Source organism: Asterias amurensis, chromosome 4 (assembly GCF_032118995.1).
Source record: "Asterias amurensis chromosome 4, ASM3211899v1".
In the NCBI taxonomy this organism is placed as follows: domain Eukaryota; kingdom Metazoa; phylum Echinodermata; class Asteroidea; order Forcipulatida; family Asteriidae; genus Asterias; species Asterias amurensis.
The window spans coordinates 12202135-12218000 of record NC_092651.1 but is presented as its reverse complement, the minus strand read 5'-3'; the positions used below and the strand labels follow the sequence as shown (position 1 = coordinate 12218000).

The 15866-nt window shown below is 38.4% G+C and overlaps 1 protein-coding gene across 11 annotated transcripts in view; it reads left to right on the top strand.

Moving 5' to 3' along the window:
* The window catches only part of LOC139936757 (cyclic nucleotide-binding domain-containing protein 2-like), a 174895-nt gene that overhangs the window by 118168 nt on the left and 40861 nt on the right, over nt 1-15866 (top strand). For 10 of the 11 annotated variants that reach the window (XR_011786014.1, XR_011786012.1, XR_011786013.1 and 7 more), the window contains 8 exons: nt 304-359; nt 7998-8081; nt 9949-10013; nt 10906-10986; nt 12771-12831; nt 13424-13634; nt 14719-14849; nt 15410-15442. Coding sequence is in view for 8 of the 11 variants with exons in the window: in XM_071931674.1 (XP_071787775.1) it covers nt 304-359; nt 7998-8081; nt 9949-10013; nt 10906-10986; nt 12771-12831; nt 13424-13634; nt 14719-14849; nt 15410-15442 (722 nt within the window). In the remaining 3 variants the exon portion in view is untranslated. The remainder of the gene's footprint in view (nt 1-303; nt 360-7997; nt 8082-9948; nt 10014-10905; nt 10987-12770; nt 12832-13423; nt 13635-14718; nt 14850-15409; nt 15443-15866) is intronic. The other variant, XM_071931675.1, reaches the window with a different exon arrangement.

Below are 15866 nucleotides of genomic sequence, written 5' to 3'. Positions count from 1 at the left end.
TATTATTTATTTATTTCAGGCAAATTAACAAATATAGTACGCCTCCTCTGGTTTGGCCAGGAGAGGCCATTTTTGCAGGGCTATGTAGGGGAAAGGTTGACATGTTTTGAATCTTTTCGAATAATATAATGCATAGAACTATATCGAAGCGCATCAAAGTATTTAGTCCTGCAAGGTACGTGGAGCTACGTTTTAACTAAGTATGACCTTGGGGGGACGTCATCCAGTGTATGTATGTGGTTTGCAGAAAGTTTGCAAGGTCTAACAAATAACAACATTTTTTACTCTTCTTTTTTTCAACAGTAACCGAAACCCTTGCAGGACAATCATACTTGCTGAATAAGGGAGATAAATTTGGGGTAAGTTGCACAATCACAATTAAGATTTCCAATTAGTACTGTCGCTTCTTGTACACTGTGTTCTTAAAAAATGTTTACTAAGGGAATCAATGTGTGGTGAAGAGGTTTTCAACTAGTGGTTTAATCCCAACGAGGCCTGGTTCTTTATAATTTTACCGAGACGAAGTCGAGGTAAATTATCAAGAACCAGGCCTCGGCGGGTTTAAACCGCTAGTTGAAAACCGATTCACAACACACTTTGATTCCCATTCATAAATACCTTTTCGGTCAAAAAACATCAACACTTTTGGTCAAAAAGTAAAATAAATGCAAAAAATTATAATTGTTCAATGATTTCTTTCAACACAACACCCCTCAGTAAGGCCCTCGGCCCGATTGGGTAACAACTCCTTATAAGGGAATGCTGTGCGCTTATCGCAAGATGTTGCACAACTGTCCCGGCCGTTGCTCTCGACCAATAGGAATGAAGAAATGCTTTAAGATTTTTTAAGGTTCATGCAGGCTGTTGAAAAAGTTGAAAGATGAAGGTCGGCGAATTTCAATTATATTTTGGGGATCATCAAGGGGGGTGAATGGTTCCCCATTGGCAATGTTAAAAAATTCATGGCACCCCTCTGTTAGCTTGGGTGAGACCCCCTGAATTTGGACACCTCCAATGCAAAGAAAATAGTGTTTTTTACTGAAATTACCCTAAATTCTATCTTACCAGAAAAGTGCTCTAAACCCAACCGATTTTTACAATTTTTGGGTCATGTCTGTAGTGTTTTATATATAATAACATAGCATTTCGTGAATTTGCTTGTTTGGTTCGGGAATTTTGCTAGTGAATTTTAAAAATGGCATCAAAATTACGTTTTTAAAATTACGCAAAACTTCCGAAATTACTGAAATTTGAATTCAATGTACTTTCTTTATTCAGGCTAGTTCAACATTGAAACTCACATTTGTAAGAGGTTATGTTGTGTACTTGAAGGATATTAAGTTGAACATTTGGGTTTTTTCAAAATTGTTGAGGTATGGAATTTTGTATATGGGTCATATTTACCCTTATTTGGAAGCAACAAATCGTGTTTTCCAGTTTAAATTGAGTTACCGCTTCCTTTTTATTGACACTTTTGAGTTCTAATAACTAAATAGATACAAAGCATCATTGTTCTTTGACAAAAAAATACATTTTAACAAATTTGGAACATTCCATTCCTTGATAGGGGGTTTTAACCCTCCCAACCTTGTGGTTTATCTAATTGTGCACAATACGCCCTTCTTAATATTTATGCTGACGCCATATGTTAAGGGTCAAAGCGAGTCTGTGAGCGTTAGACTTTATCATGAGAAAAACAATCTTTATTTGTTTTTATTAATAATATTAGCTTAAGATTGGGCCACCCTGTACAGCAACAACAAAATATGTTAAGCAATTTAATTGTATGTTCAAGAAAAACGTTCAGGGCCATTTTTTAAGTTAACAAATTATTGTAATGACAAATGTACATTATAAATATTAGTGGTTTTTTTTTACTCAAGGGAGAACCTATTCTACTATCACATTCACAAGTCAGTGAATGCATGCAATGGTATAGACGCTATGACGATATCAGAAACAGTTGCAGTTGTAATAGCATTTCAAACTTCTGATCTATAACACTTTTGAGACATTTGACATAAATAAATCAGTTTGACCTGTTATACGTTTTTATATTTCTGACTCATTTACATTGGGAAAAAAATATAAAAAACAGTTACTTTTGATAATACACTGTACTCTGTTAATTATAAGCCTTTTGTATTTTGGACCTTGCTAATCGTCATAAACACTTTTCAATTTGTTGTAATATTTAGTTACATTGTTGGTTTTCTGCAAAGTGAAAAGGGCTTACGATATGATGATTATGTCTCGTCTTCGGAGCCACCTTTGTTGGTACAAGTACATTTACATTGACCAACAAGACTGTTCGGTACTTTGATGAAACTGTCTTTGCGTGATTCGGGTCCTTCAACTTTCAATCCAAAGTTTTCACACAGATCTTTCAATTCACTTATGCGTTTCGATTTACCTTTGCCCTGTGTAATTAGAGTACAAACATTGCTATCACCAAATATGATTGGATGGGAAGTGTCTATTTCAGCATAAACTGATTTGCGAAGTCTTTCTTCGTTCTCTGAACTTTCCCAAGTACGAAAGTCTTCTTCACTGGCATCTACGTCCACACCATGGTAACATTGGCCTGCTTGATGCCTTATCTGAGCAGCCGCAAGCCTACTAAAAAACTTGAAATTTGTTTTGCAGTCCGCCCTTCTGCGTGAAGGAAAACAAACTGACCATTAATATTTTTCAAGGTTTTCATGACTTTTGCAACGTGCATGACATTGGCTTTGTGCCCAGTTCTTATACGTACCTGCGTTGAACTGATCAGTCAGAAAAGATTTGACATTTTCAGACAAAGCTGATCCCTTTCTTGGACCTTTCAATGCCCATCCCATGTTCTGTATTATCATTTTCCCAGCTGATCAAGCTGCAGTTCCTAAGCTGGTGCTAGACTCTTTCTCAGCTGCTGGTATCAGAAGCACTGAATCTTTGTCCGCCCACCCTGCTCAAGTTTTTTTACATGAACTCCAGTATCCATGTGGATATTTACTTCTTGAAGTGTTCGAAAGCATAGGTAGCAACCTGGTTCTGAACAAGGAAACAGGTTTGATCTACCTGTCCTGCCTGGCATTGATGTCCTTGGCATGGTTCCCAACTCTCGTGGTGGCTCAAAATCTGAAGGGATGTGTTCCCTCGGAATTTTTTCCCATTGCTTCTATTTCGAAGTCTTTACCAGTTCCTATTTCATATGCCTTCCATGCGCGAATTTCCTTATCTCGGAATTCAAAGTTATTCAGCAGACTTATTCTTTCCCACTTGCCACTCTCCTCTTGTCTCTGTTAGTTGGTTTGACAAACAGCAGTTTGGCATCCTTTGATGCCACCATGGGAGTCTAGAGCTTCCTTCATCTGTTCTGCATTTGTAATGTCATGCTTTTCATTTACCCAGAATTTCATATGTGATTTCATAGGTGATATCTTCTTGTCACAAATGTCTTTACCAGATTGTGCATCTGAAAAGTCAAAGCGGCATATCTCTGTCCTTCCTCTATGCTTTAGGCCAACACTCTCAGAAATACTGGGCAATGCTAGCAGTAAGTGAGCATTATCATAACACCCGGCGTTTTCACTGCGGAGAAATACTTTTTCGATGTTGGTGTTATCTTTCTTTGTGGTCTTTTTTTAGCAGATTTTCAATTATGTTTGCCACTGTATACCAATCCTGAATGCACCTTTCAAAGATGTGTACATAACAATTGACATCAAAATCAGAACCATCCTCCTTCTTTGTGATGACGCAGCTGACGTGCCAGCTAATGCCACGCTTCTCATAAAAATCTGTCATTTTTTCCCTATATCTCTGTGGCAGGTATTTCATGGCCCAGTCCATAATAATCAAGGCACCATCATTTCCAAGTTGACTGAGAACATTTTGTTTCCCAAGTTCTTGGTTCACTGTTCTCAATGGGTATCTTTTCCAAGAAAGTATGTCCGACTCAAGTAGTGAAAATTCATTAAGAACTCGGACTCTATCTATACTTCAGGCATTGTGTAGGCTTGAGCTTTACGCTTGATATCATTAAGTATGGTTTGCAAGCCTTGACATCTATCACAAACACAATTCTAGTGTTTCTCCAAAAACTAAATTGAACTGAATATTAACTGTGATTAATTTCAGTTGAGGTGATAAAAAAAGGATAAAACAGAAGAAGAAATAGACAGTAATGGTTATAGCAACAAACTTCAAAGGCCTACCCCGCGGTACTAGTAATTATAAAGCAATTGTTTACCCATAGATATAGCTTTAAAGCACCATTAAACATGTCATGGTCAAGGTCCATTTTTGTATTTTACTTTATCCTACTAAAATTAATTTGATCTGATCCTAATTGTTCAACTTGATTGCGAAATAAATGAAATTTATTTTAAAATCATTTTTTTTTTTAAAGGAAAGTCTAACATGTTGCAAACTTGACAAAGCACAAAATGGCAAATACTTCAAGACCTCTCACTCAAGGAATAAATAAAAACCCACACTTTTGAAAGCATAGAGCTGTTGCTGAAGGGTGTGCAATATGTTTTTATCAAGGACATTTGGAAGTTAGCCTGAATATAGAAAATATTTGAATTTAAAAAAGGGCAAAAAATCAATGTTTTCCCTTTTTTGAAATTTTGCAAAATGGAGTAATTTGGTGCAACAGAAAAAAAATGTTGCTAAAGTAGTAAGCATCTGTACTGTTGTGTATGCAAGCACAAAGGTATGCACATTAAAATTAGTTTTGTTTGAGATCAATAGGTTGCTTAGTTTTTCTGAAGTATCTTCTGTAAATTTGACGTAAAACTGTTTTTAAGCTCTTTCTTGTACATGATTTTGGGCTCATTTTTAGGAGGTACCATTATTTTCCAGGGGGGGTACTGCAGATTTTTCTAATATAATTTTTGTAAATAGTCTTCATAGTACATCAAAGTTGCAAAATGTAATTGGATTCCGCCGACCCCCATCTTTCACACCTGCATGACCCTTAAAAAAACTTACACTTAACACTTCTTTACTGGTCATAAACAAAGGTTTATACACACCCACGTGATGCGCTCTCCACCAATAGGAATAGCTGTTTCTGAGCTATTTATGAATTATTATTTTTGAAGCGTGGCATGATGGAATGACCCCGTATTTGGGTTTGCGGTAACACCATATGATAATCTACTTTTTATGAGTAAGAACTTTCCTCTGAACACAGGAATGTGATGAAGCCAAGTTAAAGGCACTGGACATCGACACTATTGGTAATTACTCAAAATAATTGTTAGCATAAAAACTTACTTCGTAACAAGCAATGGAGAGATGTTGATAGTATAAAACATTGTGAGAAACAGCTCCCTCTGAAGTTTTATTTTAAAGAGGTAATTTTTCATTGAAATATTTAAAGACTTCATTCCTGAAGCCTTTTACTATGAATCTGAAAGCAATCAAATTTGTGAAAGGGTGTTTTTCTTTCATTATTCTCTTTTTACAATCAAATTTGTGAAAGGGTGTTTTTCTTTCATTATTCTCTTGCAACCGCGATGACCAATTGAGTACAAATTTCACAGATTAAGTTATTCCACTGTACAAACAATCTTGCCAGCTTACAAAGTTGCCCACCCTCCCCCTTCCCTCGACACATTCGCCCACCAATAAAATTGCCCACTACTGGTCTGCATTCACAAGAATAAAGATAAGCAAGAAAGTTACTCACTCAGAAGTGAAAGTTGATAAATATTTGCAAACCAATAATCATTTCAAATGATATTTTGTCAACAAATTTGTTGATGACTTGGGAAGTTTTGAAAGTCTCGCCTGCACCATTAATTTCGTCTGCTTCCTTGAAGACCATGATATAGGTGGACAAAAAACTTTACGGTTGCTTTCATAGAGGTCATTCAGACACAGTACTAAAGTTGGTTTATCTTATGGTTCAACCCAACCGAGTTCAACTCTGTGTGTCTGAACAGTTCTAAAGTTTAGTCTGAATCGGGTTCAACCCGCAAAAGTAAGACCGCCGAGCTAGGGGGTTTATTTTTGGACCGCTTCCAGTTTATCTTTTAACGCTGTGTGTTGGCAGAATAAAAAAGACCACATCAGGTTTAACTCACAACAGATGACCCATTGACCTCCGTGGTAACTATGTATGTAAACACTCGGTAACCAATGAACACGACAATAAACGGGATGTTGTCGCGTCCTCTTAAAACTGGTTTAACTCGGTGCTGTCTGAAGGCAAGAGGAGTAACTTTTTACGACCACCTCGGAAGTTGAAACCGGTACGGGTCTAACCATGGAGGAAGGAAGAGAAGGAGCTCGAACTTCAAAAGTCAAACTCATGGTACCGCGGTCGTTTAACGACACCTCGTAATCACCCACATACCTTATACAAACAATGGGCGACCTGGAGTATGTGAGTTTGCGCGTGCGCACCTAGTTCTTCACTCAACTATGGTGTTGTATGTCCTATGGATGTAATACAGAAATTGAATAATACACAATTGAATACCAACCACCCTCGCGTGCTAATACCCGAATTTTGAACCACCGAATTTTGAACCACCGCTAGTGACAATATGTAAAAATATGCCATGATATTTCCGTGAAACACCACAACTGGTAAAGAAAAACGTGTATATTCACAATTCTTTTCTCCAATGATTCAACTTTACACGAAGGCAACGGCGCAGTCTGGCGGTACCACACCTTCTGCACAAAGAGATCTAATCCTGCTCGTTAATCAGCCGTCCAGCTGGAGGTCTCCTATCTTTTTCCACTGGTCAGACAGGGGCATTGTCAGGGTATTCTTTTGTTACTCTGCGGTTTTGTGGGTCGTTCGAGCTCCTCCTCTTCCTTCCTCCATGGTCTAACTTAGTACGCTGTCTGAACATACCCATATTATCTTTGGATTAATCAAAGAAAAACTGCCTAGAGCTGGACTCAAATTTGTGACCTCAGGGTCAAGACACTGGTGCTCTACCAACTGAACTATCTAGCCCTGATGTGGCCGTCGCTACAACACTGATTATCATTGTTATTATTATTGTGTTTTTTTGCAAACCACAGGAGGTTGATTTAATATATTGTTCTCTTGCAACTGCGAAGACCAATTGAGTACAAGTTTCACAGATTAAGTTATTCCACTGTACAAACAATCTTGCCAGCTTACAAAGTTGCCCACCCTCCCCCTTCCCTCGACACATTCGCCCACCATTAAAGTTGCCCACTGCTGATCTGCATTCGCAAGAAAGTTACTCACTCAGAAATGAAAGTTGATAAATATTTGCAAACCAATAATCATTTAAAATGATATTTGGTCAACAAATTTGTTGATGACTTGGGAAATTTTGAATGTCTCGCCTGCACCATTAATTTGTTTTCCTTCCTTGAAGACCATGACATAGGTGGACAGAAAACTTTACGGTGGCTTTCATAGAGGTCGTTTGAGACACAGTACTAAAGTTGGTTTATCTCATGGTTCAACCCAACCGAGTTCAACTCTGTGTGTCTGAACAGTTCTAAAGTTAAGTCTGAATCGGGTTCAACCCACAAAAGTAAGACCGCCTAGCTAGGGGGTTTATTTGTGGACCGCTTCCAGTTTATCATTTAACGCTGTGTGTGGACAGAATAAAAAAAGACCACATCAGGTTTAACTCACAACAGACCCATTGACCCCCAGGATAACTATGTAAACACTCGGTAACCAATGAACACGACAATAAACGGGATGTTGTCGCGTCTGCTTTGACCTCTTTAAACTGGTTTAACTCAGTGCTGTCTGAAGGCAAGAGGAGTAACTTTTTACGACCACCTCGAAAGTTGAAACCGGTACGGGTCTAACTTAGTACGCTGTCTGAACATACCCATATTATCTTTGGATTAATCAAAGAAAAACTGCCTAGAGCTGGACTCAAATTTGTGACCTCAGGGTTAACACACTGGTGCTCTACCAACTGAACTATCTAGCCCTGATGTGGCCACTGATTATCATTGTTATTATTATTTGTGGTTTTTTTTGCAAACCACAGGAGGTTGATTTAATACGAGGAAGTAAAAGAACGAGTACAGTGATGACTAAGAACAAGGTGGAGATGTTTTGCCTTCATTCGGAGGTAAGTCAGAATTCTTGTCTTTGTCTAACAAAGAGCCAGGGTAAACGGCACAAAAATAGTCCCTTAAAGGATTCGGGTACATGTACTTTTTCAAAATGTCCATAGATTTACATTAAACTTACAGGGTTTGAAGATAATGATAGTGGAAAGCTTCCCTTCAAATATTGCTTACTAAAGGTGCTGTACTTTTTGAGAAATGAGTAAAGCAATGTCATGAAAATACGTTTGTAAATGCTTACAATTTTCAGCTCATGAGACGAAAATTACTTTCATGACATTGTTTTACTCATTTCCCAAAAACTACAGCACCTCAGCACGTAATATTTTCAGGGAAGCTTTCTACTATCATTATCTTCATTCTGTGTAAGTTTAATGTAAATCTGTGGACATTGTGTTTTTTTGTCCTACAAAAAGTACATAGACCCTTTAAAGGTACTGTACACTATCGGTTATTACTCAAAATAAAAGTTAGCATAAAAACTTACTTGTTGACGATCAATGGAGAGTTGTTGATAGTACAAAACATTGTGGGAAATGGCTCCCTCTGAAGTAACATAGTTTTTGAGAAAGAAGTAACTTCTCACTAAAATATTTAAACTTGGTTTTGAGACCTCAGATTTAGATTTTGAGGTCTCGAAATCAAGCATTTTAAAGCGCATAAGTTTTGCGAAAATGGCGTTTTTTTTCTTTCATTATTCTCTGTTATTATTATCTGTTTGTTATTTTATGCAAATGTTGAGATACATGTATATGTACACCAAGTGAGAAGACTGGTCTTTGACAATTACCAATAGTGTCCGGTGTCTTACAAGGGTTTGGGTACTTTTTGTTCGACACAAAACACAAAAGTCCTCAGATTTACATTAACCTTAAACGGTTTGAAGATAAAGGTGGTAGAAAGCTTCCCCTAAAATATTACTTGCTGAGGTGTTGTTGTTTTTTGGAGAAAATTAGTAAAAGAATTTCTCAAAAATGATTTTCATCTCAGTGAGATGAAAATTACTTTAGCAAACTTATACATACAACTGATTTTCACTTATTTTCTCAAAAATCGGATAACTAATGAAGCTGAAACTTCTACAGGTAATTTATTAATTCATTATCGAGTAGGGATTCATTTCGTGGCCAAAAAATTTATCCACAAAAGGTATCTAAAACCCTTTAGATGGGACCAAATCTGTTTAATTGAGAATAATTTAATGAAAGTTGGCCGTATATGACAGTAGAGATCGGAGACAGTAGAGTTCTGTTTTGAAAACGGGTTAATCTTGCCGGCAGGGAGTCAATCTCCCAGCATTTACTTCCAGCTCCACACACCCTATATACAGTGTGCAGTTATCTATGCAGGGGTCAAAATTAGTGGTAGTCTGGTAGCCGGAGGCTAGTCCTTTCAGCAAAAGAACTAGTGGTTAGGGTGTCGGTAGTCCGACTGGCAAGTGAACAACAATCCCTATTTTTAGTGAACATCTTTACTGAAGATAACTTCCCGAGTGGTTAAGAGCATCAAATTCAAGTTCTGGTGGTTAAGTTACTTGAGAGTGGGTTCGAATCCCAGTCGGGAAACTTGTGTCATTGAGCAAGATACTTTACTATAATTGCCTCTCTTCACCCAGGGGTATAAATGGGTATCTGCGAGGGTAGAGGTTGATATTGTGAATGAAAAAGCCTTTGGAGCGCTACAGTTGCCCAGGTTGTATAATCCCAAGGGAGCTGAGAAAGAATGGAGGGATGATATTGGCCCAATGACCAGGGGACTAATGTAAAGCGCATTGAGACTGTTGTGAAAAGCGCGATATAAGAATTTGTTATTATTATTATATATATTGGTGCTGATGGTTAAACTTGATTTAACTCTTTTTTTTTTCAGGACTATGCTGAAGTGTTTGACACCAAGCTGAATATCAAACCAGAGGCGTGTATAGAATACTTAGGGTTAGTAGGCCTTAGGGTGAGGCTGAACAACAACCAGGGACTTCTGATGATTGGGCCCCAATTTCATGGCTTTGCTTGCCATAGGCAAATAATCAGCGCTTGCGGAAACAAGGGAATTCTGCTCATATTATGTCAAGGGTATTTCACAAGTTAACGGAGAATTTTGGCTTGTGCGCGTGTACTAGGCATTCTTCGCTTACACAGCTAGCACAGAAAGTTGGTGCTTGCCGTGTAAGCGGAGAATGATGGTAAGCAGAGCATTAAATTGGGCTCTGTTAGTCTACAAATATAGCTTTCTCTTATGTAAACAAGTCTGGGACTATTTCTGGAAATGTTTTTATTGTTGTTTAAGAAAATAAATGACTTGACGAGAAATGCAAGTTTGTTAAAGGCAGTGGACACTAGTGGTAATTACTCAAAATAATTATTGGCATAAAACCTTACTTGGTAATGAGTAATGGGGAGAGGTTGATGGTATAAAACATTGTGAGAAACAGCTCCCTCTGAAGTGCAATAGTTTTCAAGAAAGAAGTAATTTTCAACGAATTTGATTTCGAGACCTCAAGTTTAGAACTTGAGGTCTCGAAATCAAGCATCTCAAAGCACACAAATTCGTGTGACAAGGGTGTTTTTTCTTTCATAGTTATCTCGCAACTCAGACGACCGATCGCGCTCAAATTTTCACAGGTTTGTTATTTTATTCATATGTTGAGATACACCAAGTGAGAAGACTGGTCTTTGACAGTTACCAATAGTGTCCAAGCTGGCTTTAATATGTTAATGTTATCTGCATCGCTACTGATGCTACGATCTGACTCCTGATAATTCCTCCTTGTCTTTCATATGAAACACTGAAGCCTTATTTAATGGGTTTTTTCTGAATTCTTTTCAGCACAATACCAGTGTTTCAGATGTGGGGCGGTCTGGATAAACTCCTAGACTCACCAGTCAACTGGGGCATTCAGAACTACAGGTGAGTTTTCTCCTGAACAATCATTGTACCTTAGGCCATGTTCCCATGGCCTTTTTTTTTTTTTAAGTATATGTACCTCAGCTTTTCGGTAAAATGACAAGATTAAATCAATCCGAACGCTTGGCAAACTGACCTCCCTGTCAACTTTCCGCGACCGTGATGTAATCAACTAACTGAAAGAGGTTACGGAAGACTTCCGCATCCACGGTAACTTAACAGGGTTGCTAGAAAGTCCAATTGGAACAGCTACGCACTGTAAACATATCGCGACCATGCCGTAAAAGGCTATGCAAACATCTCGGGATTATAATTCCAGGTGGGAACGCACAGTAGAATTACATTATAGCCAGTTACGGTAAGTTTCTGCGTGGCCGAGGAAGAAATACTCCAGTGGGAACATAGCTTTAGAGCGGACAGAAAAAAACCTGGCTTAGTGATGGCTAAATAATTTTAGCCTCTTTTCACTGGCTTGATGTTTTTCCTACTTTAATCTGATTTATGACTGTTTTTTGCACAAATCAGCAAATTTGTTATGAAACGGCCTGAAAAGTCCAATCGATCATCATGAATGTACAAGTTGGTACATCTTGTACTCAATACCATTTACATCAAGTATTAAACCAAATTGGAAACTGACTGGGTACATTTGTATATAATTTTGAGTTGAACAAGGAAAAGTTTACTGGATCTGGACTTGGAACCTGCAACCTTTTAATTAACATGTCGGTGTCCAAAGGAATGGACCGTTCCGGCTTTCCACTTAGCTCCGCCCACCGCGCAAGTGAGCAAGACACGTGTACGAGCACTCCCAATGACATTCTGCACGATTCTGTCGCGCATGCCAAATATACGCGCACGCATGACCGAGTTTGTCCGACCACAATCATTGCTGTGATTGGTCAAATGGGTGAACGCGCACAGTTTGATTGACAGGCCGGATCGGTCCATTCCGTCCGCTAGCAGATTCTGTTCCCAGTGGGAAATTAACACAGGCTGAAGGAGGAGGATTCCTAAGAGGGCGCTATCAGAAGAAGTTTGTACACAGTTTGCCATTTGGAGGACAGAATATCCGAGGGACAGAATCTCCTGCCACACCGACACTCTGCCAAATGAGTCATCTAGCACTTAGGTCGCAGGTCCCTCTTTAGGGTTGAAGCTAAACATGTCACTTGGATTCATCATAGTTCATTCATGAATACCTCAGACAGTTTCGCTATTCCTGTTTGTGGAGAGCGTGTCACGTTGTGGTGTTTAAACCGTTGATAATGACCAGTGTTTATAACCAATTGTCTGCGCAAGTCTTGATGCAAGACAATTCTTGTTACGGGCGATGCAGGCGCTGTCGGTGATTTGGCCGCGCTGTGTGTGAAAGGAAAACCGGTGAATATGTACCAAGACTATACGCGCATGCGCACGAACCGAACCGGAAAACACACGTGTACGGACATCGTACATGTACATTCAACACTTATACTGAACATACCAAGCTCAAGCACTCGGAAACGGATAAGTTTGACAGAGTTTCTTACTTTATTACGCCTTTTAACCAAAAAGGTATTTATGAATGGGAATCAAAGTGTGTTAAATCGGTTTTCAAGTAGTGGTTAAAACCCGCCGAGGCCTGGTTCTTGATAATTTACCTCGACTTCGTCTCGGTAAAATTATCAAGAACCAGGCCTCGTTGGGATTAAACCACTAGTTGAAAACTTCTTCACCACACATTGATTCCCTTGATTATAGTTACTTGCGTGTGGATTAACTTGACATTTCCCCCTTCTTTTCAGACCTGGTCAGGTAATTGTTCCGGACAGTAACAGCAATGATTGGATTTACGTGGTCAAATCGGTAAGTATAAGTTGAATCTGAAGATGTAATTGAAGACTGATAACAAAATTAAATGCGAAAGATTATTTTTAAATATCTAAAACTTTTGCCCTTTTCGAAACCAAGGCTTGGGCTGATCAAGCTCCTAACTCTGACCACAAACACACACATTCTGTCAAATATATCTGGTCATAAGTTCATGTATTTTGCACATTTTTCAAACTTTTACTAGTAGTTCAAAATGTTAACCTAGGGTGTCTTGGCCGAATTCTTATTCTGGTGGTTAAGTCATCGGAGTTTGGGTTTGTGTCCCAGTCATGGCACTTAAGTTCTTGAGCAAGATACTTACTTTAATTGCTTCTCTTCACCCAGGGGTATAAATGGACACGTGCGAGGGTAGAGGTTGATATTGTGAATGAAAAAGCCTTCGTAGCGCTACAGTTTCCCAGGTTGTTTACTCCTTAGGGAGCTGAGAAAGATTGAAAGAATGTTATTGGCCCAATGACCAGGGCACTGATGTTAAATGCATTGAGACGGTTATTGTAAAATGCGCTATTATAAGAACTCTTTATTATTGCTATTATTCTTAACCAATAAGAATGTTTTTTTGCAGGGAACGTGTGACGTTCTAAAGCGACTGGTACCTGGCGTGTGCGCTCTTGATCCCTCCAAGCGGTATAACAAGGAGTATAAGAAAGCTATGGGGGCCATAGAGATGAGTCGGATACATGACAACAAGAGACCGGGCGCTAATCAGAAGATCATACCACAGATAAGAACACCTCAAGGCTCTGCAGGATCATTATCGGCACCGGCAGGACGAGGTAGGTTTGGACAAAATCATTCTCTCCACAAGACGATCAGAGCATACTAATCAAAATGGCGAGTTGAAACCAACGGTTCTTTTCAGAACCACCCCACTTCATTTAGAGATAGTCATTACATGGTGGTACCGCAAACCTTTCCATATTGTATTTCCACCATGCAAAATTTCAAATCTTACAAAATCATTTCTTTGACCTTCCACATGTCTGTGTGACTTCACTGATTTTTTTATTCAGGAGTGACTGGACGCGCTAGAAGTCAAATGATCGACTGTTGAAGTCTCTGGAGCGCTTTGGTTTCAGACGTTGATCTGTTCATGAGCCGAGCCAATCTAAATGTTATTTTAAGTTCGCCTGTCTGAAACCAAAGCTTATTTGGGTCGACCTATGGTCGCTCTTAATTTATTTGGTTCTGCGCGACTCTGGCGAGCCTGTCTGAAACGGGTGTAACAGAGTTTTACTCCAAACACAGGAGAAAGTCTGTTTGACCGCACAGATATTTCTTAGTGACATATAATATCTGCATCTCCCCAAACATGGAAGAAAGTCTGTGTAACGGCAGAGTTTTTTATAATTGATGTGGAATTTGCTTCACTTTAATCGCTGGAGTAATTCTTTCAGAGATTTTTGTGATTGCTGTTTGGTCTGTTTCACTAGATATGTGAAGAAAGTATTCTGAAGCCACTGGACACTATTGATAATTACTCAACTAATTGTTAGCATAAAAATTGCTTGCAACCAAGCAATGGAGAGATATTGATAGTATAAAACATAGTATAGAAAGGGCTCCCTCTGAAGTAGCGTAGTTTTTGAGAAAGAGGTCATTTCTCTCTCAAAATATTAAAAGACTTTTTTTAGGCATCTGAAGCTCACAAATTTGTGCAACAAGAGTGTTTTTTCTCTCATATATTCTCTTGCACCTTCGATGACCAATTGAGTCAAAACTGTGACAGGTTTGTTATTTTATGCATATGTTGGGCACCAAGTGAGAATACTGGTGTTTGACACTTGGCAACAAATCTATTATAATGAAATAGGAAACTTCAGAATTGATTGATTAGTGTTTCGCTTGATTTTTTGGCAGCCACCTTTCTGACGACGCCGACTGTGCAGAGTGCCGGGAGCAGCCCGTCCAAGCAGAGAACTCCTATATCTGGTATTCCAGACAGTATCGTCGATAGACGACAGAATCTTAAACCAGGAATGTGGACCGAGGTATGTCAATGCCAAAAGATCTTAAAGTATTTTTCAAGTGAACTTTTTGTTTCTTTTAAAGGCACTGGACACTATTGGTAAATACTCAAAATAATTATAAACATAAAGCCCTACTTGGTAACGAGTAATGGGGAGAGGTTGATAGTATAAAACATTGTGAGAAACAGCTCCCTCTGAAGTGACGTAGTTTTCGAGAAAGAAGTAATTTTCTGTGAATTTGATTTCAAGACCTCAGATTTAGAATTTGATGTCTCAAAATCAAGCATCTGAAAGCACACAACTTTATGTGACAAGGGTGTTTTTTCTTTCATTATTATCTCGCAACTTTGACGACCGATTGAGCTCAAATGTTCACAGGTTTGTGCATTTGTTGAGATACACCAAGTAAGAAGACTGGCCTTTTACAATTACCAATAGTGTCCAGTGTCTTTAAAAGTGACAAGTTACGTTACTCCGCAACTCGCCTTATTTATTTTAAAATAAACTTGCTGTTTCTTGAATAGATTCATTAAAAATGTCCTTTCAGTAAAGATGTTCATTTTACCAATTCCAACATTTAGCTGAACAAAATGGAGAACAGACTCACAAATTTGGTAAAGTTGCTGTTGTTGTTCAATTGTAATGCTTGTTTTACAAAGCTGCACAAACTTAGCGTTTCTTTAGAAAAGTTGTTTTTCTTACTGTAGACAATCTTGTAGCTGTTTTAGCTAGTTCTATTTCAACTGTCATTTTCATTGTTTTTGATTTCAATAGTGAACTCTCAATAACATGTTAGTGTTTATTTGAATTCCTTTTCCCGACACTCTTCAATTTTTGTAGTCACTGAGCAAGGTACTTAGATTTTCTTTTTATGTTTGCTTGCATTGCTAGTGCACGTTGAGCTCCACATAATTGTTTGCAATTGTTTGCAGGGTCTTGGTACTTTTTGTAGGACACAAAACGCAAATGTCCACAGGTTTACATTAAACTTACACAGTTTGAAGATTGATAGAAGAAAGCTAAACTTGAAATATTTCT